Source organism: Ruditapes philippinarum, unplaced genomic scaffold, assembly GCF_026571515.1.
Source record: "Ruditapes philippinarum isolate M1 unplaced genomic scaffold, ASM2657151v2 ctg2956_1_1_1_1, whole genome shotgun sequence".
NCBI classification, from domain to species: domain Eukaryota; kingdom Metazoa; phylum Mollusca; class Bivalvia; order Venerida; family Veneridae; genus Ruditapes; species Ruditapes philippinarum.
In genome coordinates this window covers 67200-88074 of record NW_026865341.1, presented here as the reverse complement: position 1 = coordinate 88074, position 20875 = coordinate 67200, and the positions used below count along the sequence as shown (strand labels likewise).

The 20875-nt window shown below is 31.2% G+C and overlaps 2 protein-coding genes across 2 annotated transcripts; both read left to right on the top strand.

Moving 5' to 3' along the window:
* Window positions 1-12486: 12486 nt before the first annotated feature.
* On the top strand, window positions 12487-15250 carry LOC132728684 (uncharacterized). The gene is made up of 4 exons (XM_060714365.1): window positions 12487-13305; window positions 13884-14009; window positions 14291-14351; window positions 14665-15250. The coding sequence occupies exons 1-4, from the start codon at window positions 13213-13215 to the stop codon at window positions 14832-14834; spliced, it is 450 nt and encodes a 149-aa protein (XP_060570348.1). The 5' UTR covers window positions 12487-13212; the 3' UTR covers window positions 14835-15250.
* A 4169-nt stretch (window positions 15251-19419) lies between these two features.
* LOC132728685 (uncharacterized) lies at window positions 19420-20542 on the top strand. Its single transcript, XM_060714366.1, has 3 exons — window positions 19420-19594; window positions 19721-19893; window positions 20060-20542. The coding sequence occupies exons 1-3, from the start codon at window positions 19420-19422 to the stop codon at window positions 20492-20494; spliced, it is 783 nt and encodes a 260-aa protein (XP_060570349.1). The 3' UTR covers window positions 20495-20542.
* Window positions 20543-20875: the final 333 nt, after the last annotated feature.

The following is a 20875-nucleotide window of genomic DNA, read 5'->3' as shown; positions in this document are numbered from 1 at the left end:
TACCCAAATTTTCAAAAGAACCATTGTCTCGGGTGATTAGCATTATCATTAAGTTTCAAAAGAACCATTGTCTCAGAAGATTAGCATTATCATTAAGTTTCAAAAGAACCATTGGGATTAATTACATCATAATCTTGTCTCAATTTCAAAAGAACCATTGTCTCTGGGGATTAGGATTATCTACTTATCTCGGATTAATGACGTCACTAATCTCCTCCTCCTCCTCTTCCACTCCGACAATATTCCGAAAAATCAAACTCTCATAATGTATATACTCATGAGGGATAATGAAAGAGTGCGACATCTCTCACGCCCTTTAGCATCGGCTTCAGCGGTACTCTATTAACAATACTTTAAAGTGCTGGACTCAGTTATTCTGAAGGACCAGAAAATGTTCACAACACTGAAGCCGTTGTTATGTATAAATATCTGGAAAAAGGTGATCCCTCGGAAGCACTTAAAACAGCAAATTTACATGAAAATTTCAACTCGGTTTGATTGAGTCTGTGCATGAGGGATAGTGAAAAAGGGAAACATCTCTCACGCACCATGTACTGGTTGAGCGGTACTCAATTCTTAACACTCAACAGGTCTTTTATTTCCTTTCATCTATGTATAACACACAAATCTCTGTATCATACAGAAATCCAGAGAAGAGGGACGGTGTTCTATTTTTGATAACAATCAAATATTGCCTTGGCGATGGAATGTTGTGTATGACTGAAAATATTTGGTAATTGTCGTCCTTGGCTGACACTGCCTGTAAGTATGTCATTTTCATATGAAAAGCCTGAAATAACTAAATTATTTAAAAAATACTGAAATGAATATAAAGGCAATGTACTTTACGATGTTTTTGCAGTTTAACTATTGAAAAGGGAACAATAAGTGATTAAATTGATACGCTAGAATCATCTCAAAATTTTAGTGAACAGCTCTGTGAAGTAGAACAAATAGATATTGTTTTCACTGAAAATGGATTAATGACTAAAAGATCTTCAAAAATAAAAGATCCTTATGACAGTATCGAGTCAAAGGTTAAAGGTAAGTCGAAAACAACTTTGTTGGATCCGGTATTTGAAAATCCTTGCTAATATGCTGCTGTATCAAATATTCTCGACAACACTTATGAAATGTGTGGACGTGAGGTGATTGCTATCGGTTGTGATGGCATTCCCTACTTATTAGGCTCACGAGTTGTACAGAATTACCTGGATTGCCCAGAGTGCAACATATCTTTTACAAAATTGTCAATATTCGAAAATCATTTTAAAACAGAACATCATGGCGTCTCTGTAGATGTAGAAAAATATCGCAAATTAAAAAATGTTGTCTTAATTCCAGGTCTTGGACATTACGAGATAAATTATTTTAAAGACTTTTTTTAAACTGTTGTGGTCAGTGGTTTTAAAAAACCTTGCACAATTAACAGGTTACAAATCCTTAAAAGCACTATCCCATTGTGAAGCAGCAACAAACCACCACAAATCATGGAGTCTTCTTCATATTTGTCCTGGCGGATTGAGTAAAGTGTGCTAAAATTGCAAAGCAAATGATGAGGTTCCTTCTGTTGATGATCTGTTCAATAATATATCCGAAAACTAGCGATCAAACGTATATATATTCTTATTTCGAGCTGTGCTGTATTTGCCTATTTGTTTGCGCTTCACCTATTCCGACAAGGAGTGAGATGAAATAATCAGGAAATCATTGACTGTTCAATACACCAACTGTCCGTCCTTTTTATGGGTTAAATGTGACGTCATATATTGACTTGCGTCTACAAATTGTAGGACATCAATCTTCAATAGAAGTAAAACGTCTGGTACAATATATGTTTTGCATGTCCCATTCAGACCATGCAAGGCAAGGGTTACGATTATATATTAGAATCATATAACAGGAGAACCAAGCGATGGATGCCACCATGAGCCGGAATCTAAAAATGATCGGTTCGTGTGTATCGGAACCTGCCTTATATAGAAAATGTACGTTGAATGTAAACATGTTAATTCCCCTGAAATTGATATATAACTATTGCCTCATGAATTTATAGTTAAACACATGTTGCACACAGAAATCACATGTAATAACGTACTTTCAATTAATTTATCAGATTATTTGTAAAAGACAACCCCATTATTATTATAGTGAATTATATTTTATGAATTCATCATGTAACATATTTATCGTGAAATCTTTAACCTATAATCTCAACGTAACCTTACGTTATTTCACGGAATTTTATAACTGATTACTATATACTATATTATGCTTACCATCTAAATTTTATGTCGAAAATAAAAGTCCTCATAATTAAAAATGTACCATGGAAATATTTTTAAATGACGAACACCAGATATTATATGAAGAACTTTGATCTTTTTATATATATTCGGATCTTACACTGAAACAAACGAACATCCTTCATGTACTTGTTATTAAGTTATACTGCTCATACTGACAAAATAATATCCACACCAAACGTTACACTTTTGTAGTCATTTAAACAATTAAAAAAAAAATCATCTGAAGACATTGTTTTCAACTGAATATCAAGACGATGACACTTTCCGGTTAGTTCTAATTTAAAAGCAAAACATTATTGAAGTAATATTTGCCTTAACCAGTGAACCTGTTGAAATTTCTGTCCTGCATGAAAATAAAATGCAAAACGAAACGTAGCAAAATCTTCCTCAACATAAAAGTATCTGACTGAAATTAATACATTTATATATAAAATAGACATTACAAAATTAACATGCCTGTCAAATGGGCTAAAAAAAGCACATTGAAATAAACATATGAAAATGTCATTAAAAGAATATCATCGTATTTGCAATTTCTTGGCATGTATCCTTAATACAAGTATCATGTTACATGTTTTTTTTTAAATTGTGAAGCAAGAAAGATCATTCTAATGCAGAGGCTCATTGGATGAGATTTATTAGAGGGAATAACTTATTAAACGCTGATAGATCTTTTTCCTCTTTATGCGGCCAGGAATTTGAACCTGAGTTAATAAATTTCAAAGACAAATATGAATTAAATAAAAAAAGTTAAAATTATGGCCAGGATTAGAAAAATATCATAAATATCCTGGATTTCAATATACATGTAATGTTTATTTCATGCCTAGAAAATGTGACATTTGACTTTACTTTAAAGTCCATGTATATTTGGAGAGGTTTTTTTCACAAGAGAAGAAAGGGAAAAATACCACGACATAAACAACAAACCATAAAGTTAAATAGAAGTATTGACATTAAAAAATATAAAATTGATTGCCGAGGTAAACGTTGATGCATGTATATAAGGCTTATAAAGAAAACGTTTAATGCTATAAATGTTCCACATTAAATAACTCTATTTTCTGACGAATATTATCTTTATGTATTTGCCGTATGCAATTAATAAAAATTACAAGGTATTTTCTATACTGCATATTTTTTATGTTATTTACTTGTGTTTTATTAGTAAACAATTTTAAATCGTCATATCTTAATGTCAAACAGTATATAAGATGCTATTCATATGCATTTACTATGAAACATTTCGCAGTAGTAGGAAATGACTTGCCTCATTTATTTGCCCTTCCTGCTTATATTAATGCACAGCCGTATTTATTTACAGTACACAGACAAGGCTTTCATTTAGTTAATTATACTTACGTCAAAAGGAAACAAATGAAAAGAACTAAACAAATAGCTCATACATCTTAAACATAGGAAAATCTGTATACAGACCCATTCTGAAATATTAATATTTACAGGAATGTTTTCAATTGCAATATATATGTATATATATTCATTTATATTCATTTAATTTGGTTAACCACTTTGATTATAACATATAGGATCTTAATTTGATTTTTTCATATGATTGGTTCAAAACCAATAATGTTTCTTTAACACCCGCCGCGCTTAGACTCTAAAATGAACATAAGATGTAAAGCACTTTTCAAAGAGTTACATATAGGAATACTTATTCAAAAGTTAGACTAATGCAAAACTGATTTAAAACAATTAACTTTTGCAATTCAGTTCCCGTTCTACTCATTTAAATGTCATGTTGATATCGAAAATATTTACATCAATGAAAGTTTGACGTTAAGGAAAAAAACTAATTGCTTTGTTATCTTGAAATTGCAAGTATATTTTTATATCGTAAAACTACTGTGAAGATTTTCTTCAAGAAAACACGTTTATAGTTTTTACTTATAATGCTAAATTAATAAAGTAAAAAGATAAATTCTGCAAAAGATAAATTTAACATAAAAAGATACGGATATCCCACACTTTTTCTTTTGGGGTGTAAAAACAGTAGGAAAATGACTTACTGAACATCACTTTATTTTTCCTGTCAATATTGTGTAGGAAGATTGAGTTTAAAATAAAAATATTTATTTGGAATAAATTAACCATTAACAATAGTTGTCATCCAAGTGACGAATGCCCAGAAAAGGTTTCTTAAGCATACAGGTATTATGAAAAGAAAGAAATAAACGCACAAGGATCAAAATTGGCCCGGACCCAGGGGTCAGCGACTTATCAGTTATTCTCAAATAAAATAGTGAAAAACAGAATCCCTAAAAAACGCCCAACACAGCAAAATTGTAAAATGCTGCAGGCTCGATTTAATTGAGCCTGTTCATGGACTGTACTGGAAAGTGAAAGATATCGTCCATGCTACCTAACACCGGCTTAAGCAGAATTCAATATTTCAATACAAAATGGTAAAATTTTGAATTTAGAAACATCCGCAGATGTGTTCACACCTTAAATGCGATACAGTAGTTTCATTCGATGAAAAGCGGCGTTTGGTCCCAAAGTAAAAGAATGCGTGTGCCCTAAACGAGAAAACAATGGGCGGAACTTAATAAAATGGAATTTTGAAAAGGGATCTGAGGTTATGAAGTCTGCATATCACAGACAAGACCACAAAAGACAAATTTAACAAGCATTTGATAGTATTGCGGGCAATACAGTAGTCCCCTACCGGTCCCTCAAAAAGTTCTTTAATTGTCATAAACTAAAAATACCATCTAAAATGTATACACAACAATAATGTGCTGAAAGATCTTCAAGGATCGAAAATATAACAGCATTGATTAAATGGACGGGGAGACTTTTTACAGCCGCCACGCGCACAAATAACACGGATGTGACAATGAAATAGTGAAAAACAGAATCCGGGCAGGGAGGGACTGCAGTATGTCTTAGTGACAAATACTTTTTAAAGTTCCAACAGCTGATGTTCAGGAAATAATGTGAAAGGCAGGGCTTTGATGTTAAAAAGATAAAGTTTATTTCTGAAGACAATTTTATTTAAAAGATATGTTGAAATGAAAAGGACGGAAACAATGAGTAAATTCGATTTCCTCAGCTTAATCATTGTGTTGCAAAGCAAATAGCCGTGGCTTGACTGTAATTATAATAGACTGTCCATAGACAGTTTGGGGCTTAAAAGGGTTTCTTGGCACTCTGACAACTTGTTTTTCATATTTCATTAGATAAAAAAATGCACATTAATATTTATACTTAAAACAAGTTAACTTTCATGAGATCGTCTCAAAAGCAGATACCTACACGCAATACACGTCATACATTATACACGCCTGGTTAATGATAGAGCTAACTCTTTCGGAGATACACGGTAAATCGCTCTAATGCTACTTCCGAGCTAATGCATGTCGCTTAAATCAAGTGTCATCTAAACAGCGAAAATTGGAGGGAAAATTTCTGTTTCATGATGAAACGGTCCATTTCAATGCTCAATTCGCTAACTTGGAAACGCCGCAAAATCTACATTTCAAACACAAGCATAACAACTTTACGTTTTCTGGAAACTTTAATCAAATCTACATCGCATAGCATTTTCCGAATTTTTATATTTTGTGTAGAATTCACAAAATATATAAAAACTGAAAACACTTGACACTTGATTTAAGCGACATGCACCAGCTCGTTAGTGTAGCGATAGAGCAATTTACCGTGTACCTCCGGAGTTACCAGGCGTGTTATATACCCAACCCCCCCAAAAAAAAGCGGACACTTTTAATGTTGCGATATCTTTTTAACATGGGCATCTATTAAAAACATATTTATCTCATATTCGTAGATTTTCGATACAAAATATGTGTGTAAACTCTAGCTGGCTTGATACTAACCGAAATTGGGTAATCTTCAAATAGCCGCTTTCGCACGTAACGCCCGTGCTCAATGAATGGAAGGCAATAGAATGTAAACAAAAGCGCTATAACTACATAGGGGTCACTTAAGGGGATGACGTCACGAGCACTTGTTTGGCGTCCCCTAAGCCCCGCCCCTTTGTCACGCAATTTGTACATACATACAATGAGTATAAGACACTTACGTAATCGTGTCTAGGGGTCACTTTAGGGGATGACGTCACGAGCACTTGTTTGGCGTCCCCTTAGCCCCGCCCCTTTGTCACGCAATTTGTACATACAAACAATGAGTATAAGACACTTCCGTAATCGTGTCTAGGGGCCGGTTTGTTGGATGACGTCACGAGCACTTGTTTGGCATCCCCTAAGCCCCGCCCCTTTGTCACGTAATTTGTACATACATACAATGAGTATAAGACACTTACGTAATCGTGTCTGCAAGCCTTTAAGGTCCGTCCTTTGTTGTGAAAATTTTGTACATACATGCAATGAACAATCATTATTCAACTTTGGGAGATGGTGTGCGGATGAGACAGATTATATATTTTTTTAAAACAAAAAAAAAGTCATACAGTAGGAAAAGTTGTTATTATTAGAAACTGGCATCCATTTTGTCTGAGATAAAACTGATCAGCCAGAACGGTTCCTTCATTCTTAAAAGGCCTGTAATTTCTACTTGGACTAAAATAAGTGCTTTGACATTTGAATCATATTTACCTTATACTTTTTTTGAGAACATGGGATCTTGCAAACTAAAAAAATTCGACTTACTAAGTGCAAATTACTATGAAACTGAGCGAAACAGTATACCTGCGAACCATTTTGTATCACCATCAGCAAATGTTATGCTAATGAATTCATTCTTAGACTTTATCTATGCTCAGACACTACTGAAAGTTAAACATTTAGTGATCAGGAAACACTGTTTTAAATGTCTGATTGATGACAGTACACAGCACAACTGTGTTATGAGTGATTTGTTTTATGATGACGAATGCGCTATAGGTATATATTTCGAAGAATTGTTGAACGAAGTTGACGAAAATAAGATAATACTGTCCTGGGAGGAAATGGTCCGTAAGCTTAACATATCAAGTGACATTGATGAGCTACACAAGAAAGTCGTTTCGAGTGTAGAATATTTAGCTGTCATGAAAACTGAACAATGGAAGAAGAAAATTAAGAAAACAATGCAAGTCATTTTAAACACTGAACATAGACTTTTTTCAGGTTGTTAGTTTTATAAATGCTTCTTGAAAAAAACAACAACAAAAAACTGTTTTCTGATTATGGGTATGTAAAACATTTTAGGAGCTGACTGCCCGAACATTTGTGAATGAGTTAAAATGTTATCTTTGTTGATGAACCTAATATGTTAGTTTTATTGGGGTCATGTGATAAAAACGTTTCTAACACAATACCATACATTTATTTCTTAGTATAAAATAACAATATCTAGTATTTTTTTACATCATTTTAATTTTCATTATTGTAAATATTGTACATAGTTATGCTGTAAGATGCTTGTAACAAAAACAAAATGCATTGATTTGACTTACGTTAATAGTTTTGAATATTTATTATTAGTTGTATTATTAGTTGTATTATATAAAAAAACAATACAAATAAAATTGTATCATTATAAGTTCTTTTTTCTTTTATTAGGATCTTTGTTAAAAAAAAATACATATATTTAGATACAAAACTTGGTGTCTAACACATGAAAAATTGATATTTTACAACAATACACAATGTTTTAAAATGTTTCGCAAGCTGCAACGGCCCTCGCTTCTAATTTTATGTTGTAAATATTTATCAACAACATATATCAGCTTATCAATATTGAATCAATTTGAGTTTGACCCAAGGCGTGTTTATTTACAAACAGCTGTATGCATAATTATCATGTAATGTTTGCATGGATGACATTTTTGCGGGAAATATGAAAATCCACATTTATTTCATTTAACGCGGAATGTTAGACTTAAGCAATGTCCCCCAAAAGTTTGATAGTTATCAGATACTAATGAAGAAAAGAAACCCATGAAAACTCTTTTGCATATTTTGAAAATTTTACCAACCGTCTAGCCCTCTTGACCACGCCGGCAACTTACCGATCAATCTCAAAATTTAGGTTTTACACACGCTTATACCGTAGCGTTACGGTATAAATATATATTATATAAAAAAAGTAAAAATACCATTTATAGTGGTTTTATCTTACTGATTTTTGACCAGCAACTTAGTATACGGTCCCTCTTCATAAACAGTACCAGAAAATGCATATACAAAAAAACTTTTCTTTAAAATTTCATTATTTTTAACATCAAAGTATCTGGCCTAAGGCATACGTGCAATTTGCGGTCAATATTAAAACACTCATTAAATAACACGCAATATTAGAATTAAGTAACGTCCACCCCAAAAGTATTAGTTATGAAACAATGCTGATTTTTTAATGATAATTAACAGTTGTTTTGTTTGATTTTAAAGATGAAACGACACACTGTACATCTATTGCAGCTGTACCTATTTGTAGCTAACCCTTATAAAAATGTTTCTAATTTGTTAATGTAATGTATTTAGAAATTTAACTTTTGTGAGTGAACATAATGTGTATTACTTTTTCAAAACACGTAATCGAGAAACACATAAACAGTGATTATAAAAATAATAACATTACAGCTTCTGTATTTACCAGTAAAAACTTGTTCATTCTTAGTATAACAGAGTGTCTGAAAGACCCAGACTATTGCTTAAAATTAATGTCAAAGAAATTTAAGTTTGAAAAAAAAATTTGAATTTAACATAAGTACTTTGGGATATGCACAAAAATACACTCAAAGAGTTAGAGTGATTGCGGTTTTCGAAAAAGGAAAAATTCATATAATTAGCGCTTATCCTATATATTAAAAAAAATACAAATTTATAGATAGCACGTACTTTGGTAGCGTTATCATTTGAGTTTTTTCAACAATGTTGAAACCTGAAGCAGTTACACACATGTAATACAAACTGGACTCTGTACAACTTGTTTGAAAATTTTGAAACAAGGATAAAATGCAGCCATTTGTAAACATCCAGACAAATTAACTTTTGTGAGCGAACATTATGTGCATTACTTTTTCAAAACACATAATCGAGAAACACATAAACAGTAATTATAAAAATAATAACATTACAGCTTCTGTATTTACCAGTAAAAACTTGTTCATTCTTAGTGTAACAGAGTGTCTGAAAGACCCAGACTATTGCTTAAAATTAACTTCAAAGAAATTCAAGTTTGAAAAGACATTTGGATTTAGCATAGGTATATTAGGATATGCGCAAAAAGAGACTCGAAAAGTAAGAGTGATTGCAGTTTTCGAAAAAGGATATATTCATATAATTAGCGCTTATCCTATATTTTAATAAAAAAAGTTACAAATTTATAGGTAATACGTACTTTGGTATTGTTATCATTTGAGTCTTTTCAACAATGTTGAAACCTGAAGCAGTTACACACATGTAATACATACTGGACTCTGTACAACTTGTAAGAAAATCTTGAAACAAGGATAAAATGCAGCAATTTGTAAACATCCAGATGTTACCGTGATATTCGTTTTTGATGATATTCCACGTTAATACATGTGCTAATTCATGTACTAAGCACGCAAACACAGCCTCCTGTGGTACTTGATGAGAAGACACTAAAATTTCTAAAATAAACCCCAGTCTTTTTTCTCTGGTTTGATGGTTATGTTCGTTTCACCGCATATTAGTGTGATTTTTGCATTACCTAAAAAGAAAATATTAATTATATACAGTAATAAGAACATCATTGTGTGAATATGTACTCACGTGTTCTTACTTTTTTTTCATCTGTCATAAATAATATATGTATGCTAATGAAAAAAAACTTACCAAGAGTGTACTGGCCGGATCCGTTTGATCTGAGATAATTTATTGCATCACACTGAAACATTTTAATAGCAAATAAAGGTTTGGTATTATCTTGTAAAATATCTTTAAATTCCATCATTGGCGGAGGAATCTCATCAGAAAAAAGAACGTTAACTGGTATGCCTAAATATTCCATGTTTCACTTTTGTCGGTGAACACTTGTCTAACAAAAAAAAGTGTAGTTTTTTTTAAATATTAAATAGACAGGTGTCCAAAAAAAAAAAGAAGATTATGATCAGATCTCGCAAAGATAAAATCACTAACGATGAAAACACATTCCAGTCCCGGCAGAAGGACTATTAAAAACATGTAAAGAACTCATGTACATTCTAACAACACAGTCACTTTTATGCCTTTAATGATATAACTTACAAATACATGTACTTACAATAAGTTTTAAAAGACATTCTGTACACAAGACTCTGTAAAATACTAAGAAAAAATACAGTCGCATATGACAGGAAGTCGGTAAATTCAGGGAGTCGTTAAGGTAGTCTTGACTGTATTCATTTGGAAACATTTTTGTTAATGCTTTTGCTCTATTTTTTTTAATTTGCCTCAGAACACCGATCATGGAAGAGTTTCAAATAATCGTCAACTCATTTACCGATGAAGAGGGTTTAAGAATATTTGCTACAATGTGGGGGCTACAAGATACACCAGAAGTTCGGTTTCGTATATTCCAGATCAGAAATCGCCAGTACGATGACGAATTCGTACATGAAGAACTGGAAACTATTCTAAAACTATTTGATGAAAATAGTTATCCAGATGAAGATATGGAGTTGACTTTAGAAAATACAAAAACACAGAAGGAAATAGAGGGTGACAATAAAACACTTTTAACCAATGCTGATAAAGAAGAACTGACACAGGTGTGCATTAAAAACAGTGATTGCGATACATCCACTAATACTACAGATGAACTGTTTGAACCCTGGTCACCGTCTTTTCAAGCTGCCGTACTCAGAGATGAAAATATTGCCTCTTTATCTTATGCATGTATTCAAGATGGTGAATTCAGGTGTTTTTTTTTTAATAATAATTTTATTGAAATGAAATAATTTCTTATGTTTTTCACAGTATGAATTTCACTATAGACGTCTATAGAGTTGTATAATATATAATATAATATTATACTTTAAACAATAAAAGAATGTTGAATCTTACATTATCTTATCTTATTTTGTAGAAGCATAATCCTGAAATATATGTAAGAATGTTTTCAAATTTACAGAAAAGGAAAGAAATTTTTCTGCACACGGTGCAAACAACACTTCTACGGTTCAGAGACATTTTCAAGGTACCATGAAACACATCATTCACCTCAAGAACGCATCGAATCTGAACCTTCTACTTTTTACGCTGACTCACAAAATATGGAATTAAATTTAGACCAAATATCACCCGTTCAGGATGTTAACCTACAAATAGACCGTGGAGAGGACCCTTATACTATAGAACATACAGGGACTCACTTGTTTGAGATTCACAAAATAACACAAATCTTGATTCAAAATAACAGAAATTTTGATAAAAATTTATATGAAATATATAATAACTTTGACAGAAAACTGTTTACAAAATTACAGAAAACTGTACAAAATGACATAAATCTGTCTTTAAAATGACACGAAACTTGATCAAAATTCATATGAAATATATAGTGAAAATGACCAAAAACTGTTCTAACATTTACCAAAAATTTGTTTGAGATTCACAAAATAACACAAATCTTGATTCAAAATAACAGAAATTTTGATAAAAATTTATATGAAATATATAATAACTTTGACAGAAAACTGTTTACAAAATTACAGAAAACTGTACAAAATGACATAAATCTGTCTTTAAAATGACACGAAACTTGATCAAAATTCATATGAAATATATAGTGAAAATGACCAAAAACTGTTCTAACATTTACCAAAAACTTGGTTGAGATTCACAAAATAACACAAATCTTGATTCAAAATGACAGAAATTTTGATAAAAATTTATATGAAATATATAATAACTTTGACAGAAAACTGTTTACAAAATTACAGAAAACTGTACAAAATGAGTAGTATATGATGTAGTCGTTGACACCCTTTTGTGCGAATATTTTTGTGAGCGCGGTGTATGCGAATAGTTTTTGTGAGCGCGCGCCTGTCCGAGTGACATATGGCTCTAATTAATTTCTAGATAAATGCATCGTTCTTTGTTTAGGACAATATCAACGCGTAATGTAAAAGAAGCCTAAAAAATAATAATCTTTTGTGTTTTTCTTAAAATTTAGCGTAGTTTAAATCATTTAAACCAACGCGTATTATCAAATAATTAAAACGAACAAAAAAAAAATGTATGAAGCATATCATCTTTTTCATTCGTTGAATTAGATGAATAAACAAAAATAAATAAATATAGACTCCTTTACAATCGAGAAAAAAAATCAGTTTTTAACAAATAGGAGTTGTTTTACAGTAATTATCCGGTTCCCTCGGTTTCTTTGAAGTCAGCGCGGTCAAAATTGATAACGATTTAGGTAAACACAGTAATACGAAACGAACGCATGATCGACGAAAATATTTCAAATTAGTTCCTCTTTTCTTTATTAAAAGAATGTTAAATGTCACAAAAATATTTCTTTTATTTGAATTTTAATGATTATAATTTGATGTACAACATTTTATCATTATTACCATTTTCAATATATATATTTAAGAAAAGAAAAATTTCGTTTGATAAAAATTTCATAACTACTATGTAAAAAGAAAAGGAATACACAAAAGCTAACACATTCAGTCTGACACGAGCAAAAGCGATATTGGAAACATGAATTTAGTCTTAATATTTTGTTAGTCGTAAGTCTACAGTTGTATTTTTCAACTATAGTAGCTGAAAACATTATTAATCAACACACGTGTAAGTTTGAGGAAAAGTCAAAAACTTTGATTTGTAGTTACACGGGACAGGGAAATTATGTAACAGACAGGCAGATAGATCAAGTGGAAATTGTCCGGTTTCATTTCTTTGGAAAAGGACTTATTCAGATCAAATCTTCTCACCTGCCAGCCTTAAAACAAGTGGAAGTGATGAAAGCGCTTACAAGTGTGAACGAGGTCTGCATGTCTGTGCATGCGGATGCTCCAGTAAAAGTGGAAGACAACTTCTGTGAAACCATCAAGGTTAGTATCGATTTAATATTTATATACATTGATTGATAAAATAATAATCCACTTGCTTCTCATAAAATATATGGTTCTGTAACTCTACCGACTGAGCTACTCGAACACAGTGTTACTCTACCCAGTGTCTAATAATATATACTACACACACTAGTTTCCAGGTTTTCATCAGTAAAATCTTCTAACTAATTAAAAAACAAGACATACATGTAGATATATAGTTTTTAACTGTAAACTTATTAATGTATTATATTTGTTTTTTTGTTTTGTTTTGGGTTTTACGTCACATCGACACAGTTTAGGTCATATCGCGACGTTCCAGCTTTACTGGTGGAGGAAGACCTCAGGTGCCCTTCCGTGCATTATTTCAGGCACGAACGGGCACCTGAGTAGAACCACCGACGTTCCGTAAGCTAGCTGGATAGCTTCCTCACATGAAAGAATCCAAAGTCCCTGTCGGGATTCGAACCCACAGCGGTGAGGGGCAAGTGGTTTGAAGTCAACGACGTTAACCACTCGGCCACGGACGCCCCTAATGTATTATATAGTAACTAACTTGGGTTATTGATTTTTTTCAGGATTCTCCAACTTCAATTTCATTTCAAGATTATCCATCTACAATTTCAAATGAACATGCGAAATCAACCCAAAGTAAACTATCAGTTACTATAGAGATGAGAAAAGAGGACTATGCAACAGAACAGGTATTATCAAAACATCAACACCACCACCACCAGTAGTAATAATAATAATGATGTTGAAGATTAAACAACAACAGTAAAAATAATGTTGCTGATGAAAGTAATACTTATAATAATAAATATTTATTTCTATTTTATTTAAATTCAAGTCTTATCATTCATTAACTCATTTAATGAGAACTTTTTATTATTATTATTATTATTATTATTATTATTATTTAAATTTTACAGATATCAATAACCCTGCATCATCCGACTTTCTTTTTTGTTTTACTGTTTTACAGACTCGAGAAGCTCCGATAGGAAAGACACAAACCTTAACAATTATTATCACAGCTTTGTCTGGTAAGTTCTTTGTTTGATAGATTTTTTTTCCACAAAATCAAGTAAATTACATCTTTCATTGAGTAATATATGAAGAGTTGGAGGGGAGAGAAATACTTTATATCATATAAGGAAAATCCCTGTCAAAGTAAGGATTAAATCAAATACTTACCTTTAATATTCAATTATAATAATAAAAAGATATGACAACATTTCGCCATATATTGATAGAGAAATGGAGGTAAATTAAACAAAAGTAATGCTATTATAGTAATTTATATATTCTATATATAAATTTAGTTCAGTTTCTGTTATTTTTAAAAAAAAAAATCAGTTATCCTGCTAGTTATTCTTCTAAGTTGGGTAAAAGCTAGAATCAGTAGAATGTTAGAACAGAGAACACAACGAAAATTAATGAGACCAACGTTTCCCGGACTATCCTTTTCAGAACGAATGAGAGCTAGGCGTGGAGGTAGATCACGAACTGCTGACTCAGAAGTGTGATTTCTTTTATCTATTTACAGTTGTAATCATATGCATCTACAGAATGAGGATAAGACTTCGTAGAAATGTTCCAGGATGGAGAGATATCCGAGGTCTTCTAAATGCTCCAATCCTAAATCAGCATAATTACAATCTAAGACCAAGACGACGATAACCTCGTATAAAGAAAATAATATCTCTATTTTCGGGAAATGAACACTACTATATCTAGTTATTATTAGCTCTATGGAAACTTAAATACTTTTGAAAAGGAGAACAAATATTTTCTGAAATGCATGCTAACATAATATATATCTAGTCATTCTTAAGTTTGTTTGATTATAGTGCTACACTAGAGTTTTTAAGTGTAGATTTTTTTGCTAGTAGAATCTAGTCATGTTAAATTATTAGTCTATGTTTTATGTAGTAGATGTTATAGTAAAACATGTTAAAATGAGACATAAATCAGTAAAATATTTTAATTCTAAAGGTACTTATAACTCGTGTTGAATTAGTTTTTTAATAATCCTCATCTTTTTGTTGATAAATTCAAATAGTTAGTAATTTGATAGATATCTGTGATACACTTAACAATATATGTTCATTCCTTAAAATACTTTCATCTCTACTTCATTCCATTTAATAAACTTTACTCAGGTTTCATTTTCATATACAATCATGTGATTCCATATTTTTTGATAGTTTTGTTTACTTTATGATCTCATGTATAGTATTAGTCTTTTAGATGTAGTTTGTTGTACATACTTCATAGCTGTTGTGTTTTCCTGAATAAATATCTTATACTCTTAATTAAATTAATAAGACAAATAACCAACTGAATAACTTTTAACTATCAATAAAGTCAATATTTTATCTTCCCACAAAGAGTCTTTATTCATAGGTTTGAATGTAATAAGGATAGAAATCAGGTAAATGATATTAAACTAGAATATAATTCACTATTATAATAATTTTCATTCTAAAACAATATAACTAGTATTCAACTAGTTTATGTTAAATCTTGACTTTTCCTTGCTGAAATAGAATTTATTCATATATTTGAAAGAGATATGTGATATTTTATAAAAAAAAAATTTTGTTTCACTTTATCCTTTTCTATGTAATATTTTTTTGATAATTTTGTTTTGTCTTCTGTTCTCATACCTTAGTATTAGTGTTTAGTTGTAGTTTGTTTGTTTTCAATTGTTTTAAACTATTTTGTTACTTCATATCTTCAATATTTTACATCATTTCAAATATTTTAGATATAAATTTCTTTTCAGGAGTACTAACCATTTCATTTACCAACTGGTGTGGATTAGAAGAAAACAGTGTTATCATTATTAATCAGAAGTTAGTGACTAACCAGTTGTGAAAATCAGATATTTGTATTTACTTCATGTTATTTTAAACTTTAAAATGAACAATTGAACAATACCTGTCTACCTCAGTCATAAGTTTTTTCTTCTTTTTTTTATTCCTAGATTTATAGCTATAGAAACTTTGTTAATTTTGTTTTATTAAATTAGAAATATATTAGTAAAAAAAGTAGTTTTCTCTTTCCTATACCCATTTTATTTCATTGAATTCATTCTGTGTGAGAGAAAACATCTGCTTGTATCAGCAACATGAACATACACCTAAATCATTGTTATTTCCTCATAGGTTTATCTCCTTATAGTGAAAACTATTTTAAAAAAATTAGTTGTTGTGGTTGTTTACTAATAAGGAGTTGGTAAATGTATTTCACAAAAAAAAAACAATGGCTAACATTTCTATATATTTAATACATTAATAATTATACGATACAAGTACAAAAAACAATAATAATAATATATGTTTTCTAGAGCCTATTTTGTTTGAAATATAATAGATTTACGAGTTTGATAAAAAACGTTCGTTCAATCTTTCTATACATAAGTACGATGAAAAAGTCATTCGGACTCGTACTTTTTGTCCAGAATAAGCATGCATGTGGCGTACAATTCGTTGTTCTCCTTTAGCTCATTTTCATTAACTAGTTTTCTTAACTCGTCCTCACTTGTTCGTTCCATAGGGGTATTCGCTGACCTTACTATGCCTTTAATTGAAGGTGTCTTTTCTAGCAGCTTTTCCGCAATGTCGATAATTTCATCGTCTTCTATCGTCGCTACAGCCGAGTCCCACATCCCGTTTACACGGTGATCCCAAGGCGCTAAACAACCACCATATCCCATGTGATCTTTCTGTGAACAATCATCCTCCGAACAGCCTTCACATCCATAGTTGCTCCACATTTCATTTATTTTATGGCGGAGAAGACAAACTTCTACTGTCTGTAACAAATCGTTCGTTGCTTTCACGTTCGTTTTGATTACATCGAGCAATCGTTTCAATTCTTCAGACAAGAATTTCGCTTCTGTTATCGATAATCGAACGCCATCTTTGGTGTAGGAATACCCCTTTTCTTTCTTCTTCATGCATTTTCTTATATCGATGTCGATTTCTCCGGCTCTGTACCCATTCTCTTTAACAAAGAGTATGGGCTTGTATTCCTGGTCATTTTCGGCTATTGGTAAAATATTTACGGGTATATCCATCGTTTTACTGTTTTTATTCCCTTTGCATCTTTTAACTAAGGATAACACAAACGGCATTTTGGTTACTATTCCGCGCATAGCGACGTCTCCTAGTCCTATCGACTTTTCCCCGTTTTTGGTTTCCTTCGATACGACAGCCACGAACTCGTTAAAGACAATATCGTATCTCAGCGACACCTTTATTATTTCTGTTAATTGACAGGTTTCGAATTCCACATCTTCTCTGATTAAGGCATGTCCATCATGGGATAGTCTCAGCATTTTACGCTCTACCATATCATCATATGAATCTCTGGAGTCAGCTGTGCGTTTTGTAGCCATTATGTTTAGGTGTTCTGTAATTTACATAAATATTCACTCATTAAATTTCCTCTTTTTTTTTGTCTAAATATAAGTATTATTATTTGTTCAACTAACACACACAAAAAAATATTCTGAACTTATCACATGCATGCACGTACAAAATACAGACTTTTATCTGTTAATTATAAGATCGCCTATCAACTCGACCCAACAACCTCTTCTTAATTTGATTCTTAATTGTTTTAGATCGGACATTGATAGTGAAGACAAGTTTTCTTCAATTTTATCTTGCGATAGATATCCACATTTCCTTATTATGCTTTCGTAGCATAATGACATAAGACAGTTAGGACAACTTGAAAACGTTCGTTGTCGCAGTATTTCATTTATTATCGAAACAAAGTCTAACACCTTAAAAACGCATTCTTCAATTAAATATTCGAAAATGTTTTGGCGAAACTCATTCAAAACAGGAGACGGTAACTTTGTTAAAACGTCTCTTATTTGTAGCGTATTTCCTGCTTTTAAATTAACACATAAATCTTTTAAAAACACAGTTGAAACCTTTTCGTATAAAGTTTTTCCTAGGGTTTCTTCGAATGTTGCAGTCATAATATATTTATTTCTGTAGATAAAAAAAAGGCGTTACACTTTTTTTCCAATTAAATAGATAAAAAAGCGTATAATTTCTACAGACTTCTGATCTATACTAGTTGTAATAATTTTGTAATAATATTATTATCTAATTGTTAAGACGTTATCAAATAAATTCATGGAATAACAAAATATAGTATACTTATAGTTTTAATAATATTACTATATAATTGTGAAGACGTTATAAAATAAATTCGCGGAATAACGAAATCTAGTATTATAAATTATATAATTTTTGAATAATAAATAAATAAAAACGATAATAATTTTATCATTAATAAAATTTTTAACAATTATAAAACGTACTCACATTCAAAATCCGAAACAGTTCATCTGTAGTATTAGTGGATGTATCGCAATCACTGTTTTTAATGCACACCTGTGTCAGTTCTTCTTTATCAGCATTTGTTAAAAGTGTTTTATTGTCACCCTCTATTTCCTTCTGTGTTTTTGTATTTTCTACAGTCAACTCCATATCTTCATCTGGATAACTATTTTCATCAAACTGTTTTAGAAATAGTTTCCAGTTTTTCATGTACGAAAATTCGTCATCGTACTGGCGATTTCTGATCTGGAATATACGAAACCGAAACTTCTGGTGTATCTTGTAGACCCCACATTGTAGCAAATATTCTTAAACCCTCTTCATCGGTAAATGAGTTGACGATTATTTGAAACTCTTCCATGATCGGTGTTCTGAGGCAAATTAAAAAAAATAGAGCAAAAGCATTAACAAAAATGTTTCCAAATGAATACAGTCAAGACTACCTTATCGACTCCCTGATTTTACCGACTTCCTGTCATATGCGACTGTATTTTTTCTTAGTATTTTACAGAGTCTTGTGTACAGAATGTCTTTTAAAACTTATTGTTAGTACATATATTTGTAAGTTATTTCATTAAAGGCATAAAAGTGGCTGTGTTGTTAGAATGTACATGAGTGTTAGTGATTTTATCTTTGCGAGATCTGATCATAATCTTCTTTTTTTTTTTGGACACCTGTCTATTTAATATTTAAAAAAACTACACTTTTTTTTTGTTAGACAAGTGTTCACCGACAAAAGCGAAACATGGAATATTTAGGCATACCAGTTAACGTTCTTTTTTCTGATGAGATTCCTCCGCCAATGATGGAATTTAAAGATATTTTACAAGATAATACCAAACCTTTATTTGCTATTAAAATATTTCCGTGTGATGCAATAAATTATCTCAGATCAAACGGATCCGGCCAGTACACTCTTGGTAAGTTTTTTTTCATTAGCATACATATATTATTTATGACAGATGATAAAAAAGTAAGAACACGTGAGTACATATTCACACAATGATGTTCTTATTACTGTATAAGAATTAATATTTTCTTTTTAGGTAATGCAAAAATCACACAAATATGCGGTGAAACGAACATAACCATCAAACTAGAGAAAAAAGACTGGGGTTTAAATCTAATAGATGTAATATACGCCAAACATGGAAACTTTCTACAATGTGAAACAAAGACATCTCCAGACAGTTCCAAGCTTATGGATGTTATATTTAAGGTATAAAGGTTTAAAATATAATAGTCAAATATGAAATAAAAAAAAAACAGTTTTAGAAAATAATTTAAAAATGTAACCTAATTAGTCCTTTAAAACAGACAGTCTGCGTGTTATATTTTTTTACATTATACAAGGCGATTTATGTACATATATTTTTTTTCACCAGTTCCTGGGCTTGTTTCAAGGCGGAATCAGAGAAAGAAAAGTTGACTTTATAAATCTAAACATTGAGATTGTTGACAAACCAATATTTAAAAGCGGCCACAGAGTACATGGAATTACATCAATCAAAAGAAAACAAAAACGCTTACCTTTAATAAAAATTTTAGTGTCTTCTCATCAAGTACCACAGGAGGCTGTGTATGCGTGCTTAGTACATGAATTAGCACATGTATTAACGTGGAATATCAGCAAAAACGAACATCACGGAAACATCTGGATGTTTACAAATGGCTGCATTTTATCCTTGTTTCAAGATTTTCTTACAAGTTGTACAGAGTCCAGTATGTATTACATGTGTGTAACTGCTTCAGGTTTCAACATTGTTGAAAAGACTCAAATGATAACAATACCAAAGTACGTATTACCTATAAATTTGTAACTTTTTTATTAAAATATAGGATAAGCGCTAATTATATGAATATATCCTTTTTCGAAAACTGCAACCACTCTTACTTTTCGAGTCTCTTTTTGCGCATATCCTAATATACCTATGCTAAATCCAAATGTCTTTTCAAACTTGAATTTCTTTGAAGTTAAGCAATAGTCTGGGTCTTTCAGACACTCTGTTACACTAAGAATGAACAAGTTTTTACTGGTACATACAGAAGCTGTAATGTTATTATTTTTATAATTACTGTTTATGTAAAAGGATATATTCATATAATTAGCGCTTATCCTATATTTTAATAAAAAAGTTACAAATTTATAGGTAATACGTACTTTGGTATTGTTATCATTTGAGTCTTTTCAACAATGTTGT

What these genes read in the sequence shown, in the direction of transcription:
- LOC132728684 (XM_060714365.1), top strand. Translation starts at nt 13,213, where the DNA reads ATGAAAGCGCTTACAAGTGTGAACGAGGTCTGCATGTCTGTGCATGCG. An exon ending in ACTTCTGTGAAACCATCAAG is followed by an intron (nt 13,306 to 13,883) that starts GTTAGTATCGAT and finishes GATTTTTTTCAG; the next exon opens with GATTCTCCAACTTCAATTTC. An exon ending in AGGACTATGCAACAGAACAG is followed by an intron (nt 14,010 to 14,290) that starts GTATTATCAAAA and finishes ACTGTTTTACAG; the next exon opens with ACTCGAGAAGCTCCGATAGG.
- LOC132728685 (XM_060714366.1), top strand. Translation starts at nt 19,420, where the DNA reads ATGGAATATTTAGGCATACCAGTTAACGTTCTTTTTTCTGATGAGATT. An exon ending in ATCCGGCCAGTACACTCTTG is followed by an intron (nt 19,595 to 19,720) that starts GTAAGTTTTTTT and finishes TTTTCTTTTTAG; the next exon opens with GTAATGCAAAAATCACACAA. An exon ending in TTATGGATGTTATATTTAAG is followed by an intron (nt 19,894 to 20,059) that starts GTATAAAGGTTT and finishes TTTTTTCACCAG; the next exon opens with TTCCTGGGCTTGTTTCAAGG.